The sequence below is a fragment of the Eimeria mitis genome, genomic scaffold, assembly GCF_000499745.2.
Source record: "Eimeria mitis Houghton genomic scaffold, Emh_scaff5570, whole genome shotgun sequence".
NCBI lineage: Eukaryota > Apicomplexa > Conoidasida > Eucoccidiorida > Eimeriidae > Eimeria > Eimeria mitis.
In genome coordinates, this window is record NW_013573840.1 from 2,285 (window position 1) to 2,492 (window position 208).

General features: G+C 63.5%; 1 protein-coding gene across 1 annotated transcript in view; it reads right to left on the reverse strand.

Annotated features, from left to right (window-relative positions):
* EMH_0082870 (TBC domain-containing kinase (incomplete catalytic triad), putative) overlaps positions 1–208 on the reverse strand; it is a gene marked incomplete at both ends in the record, with an annotated part of 2,301 nt that overhangs the window by 1,756 nt on the left and 337 nt on the right. The window contains 1 exon segment of the mRNA XM_013500586.1: positions 1–206. Coding sequence (XP_013356040.1) covers positions 1–206 — 206 coding nt within the window.

A 208-nucleotide genomic window follows, 5' to 3' on the forward strand; every position in this document is an offset into this window, starting at 1 on the left:
TCTGCTTCTGCTTCTGCAGCAGCAGCAGCAGCAGCAACAGCAGCTGCTGCTGCTGCTGCTGCTGGTTCCTCTCCGCTGGGGGAGGAAGCGCTGCCTGAGAGACGAGCAGCGGCGGCTTGTCCCTCACCCCGCTGTCTCGACACCCCAGGAGTACCCGCATCCTCCTCCTGTGTGTGTTGCTCTTGCTGCTGCACTCCCTCCCCAATGA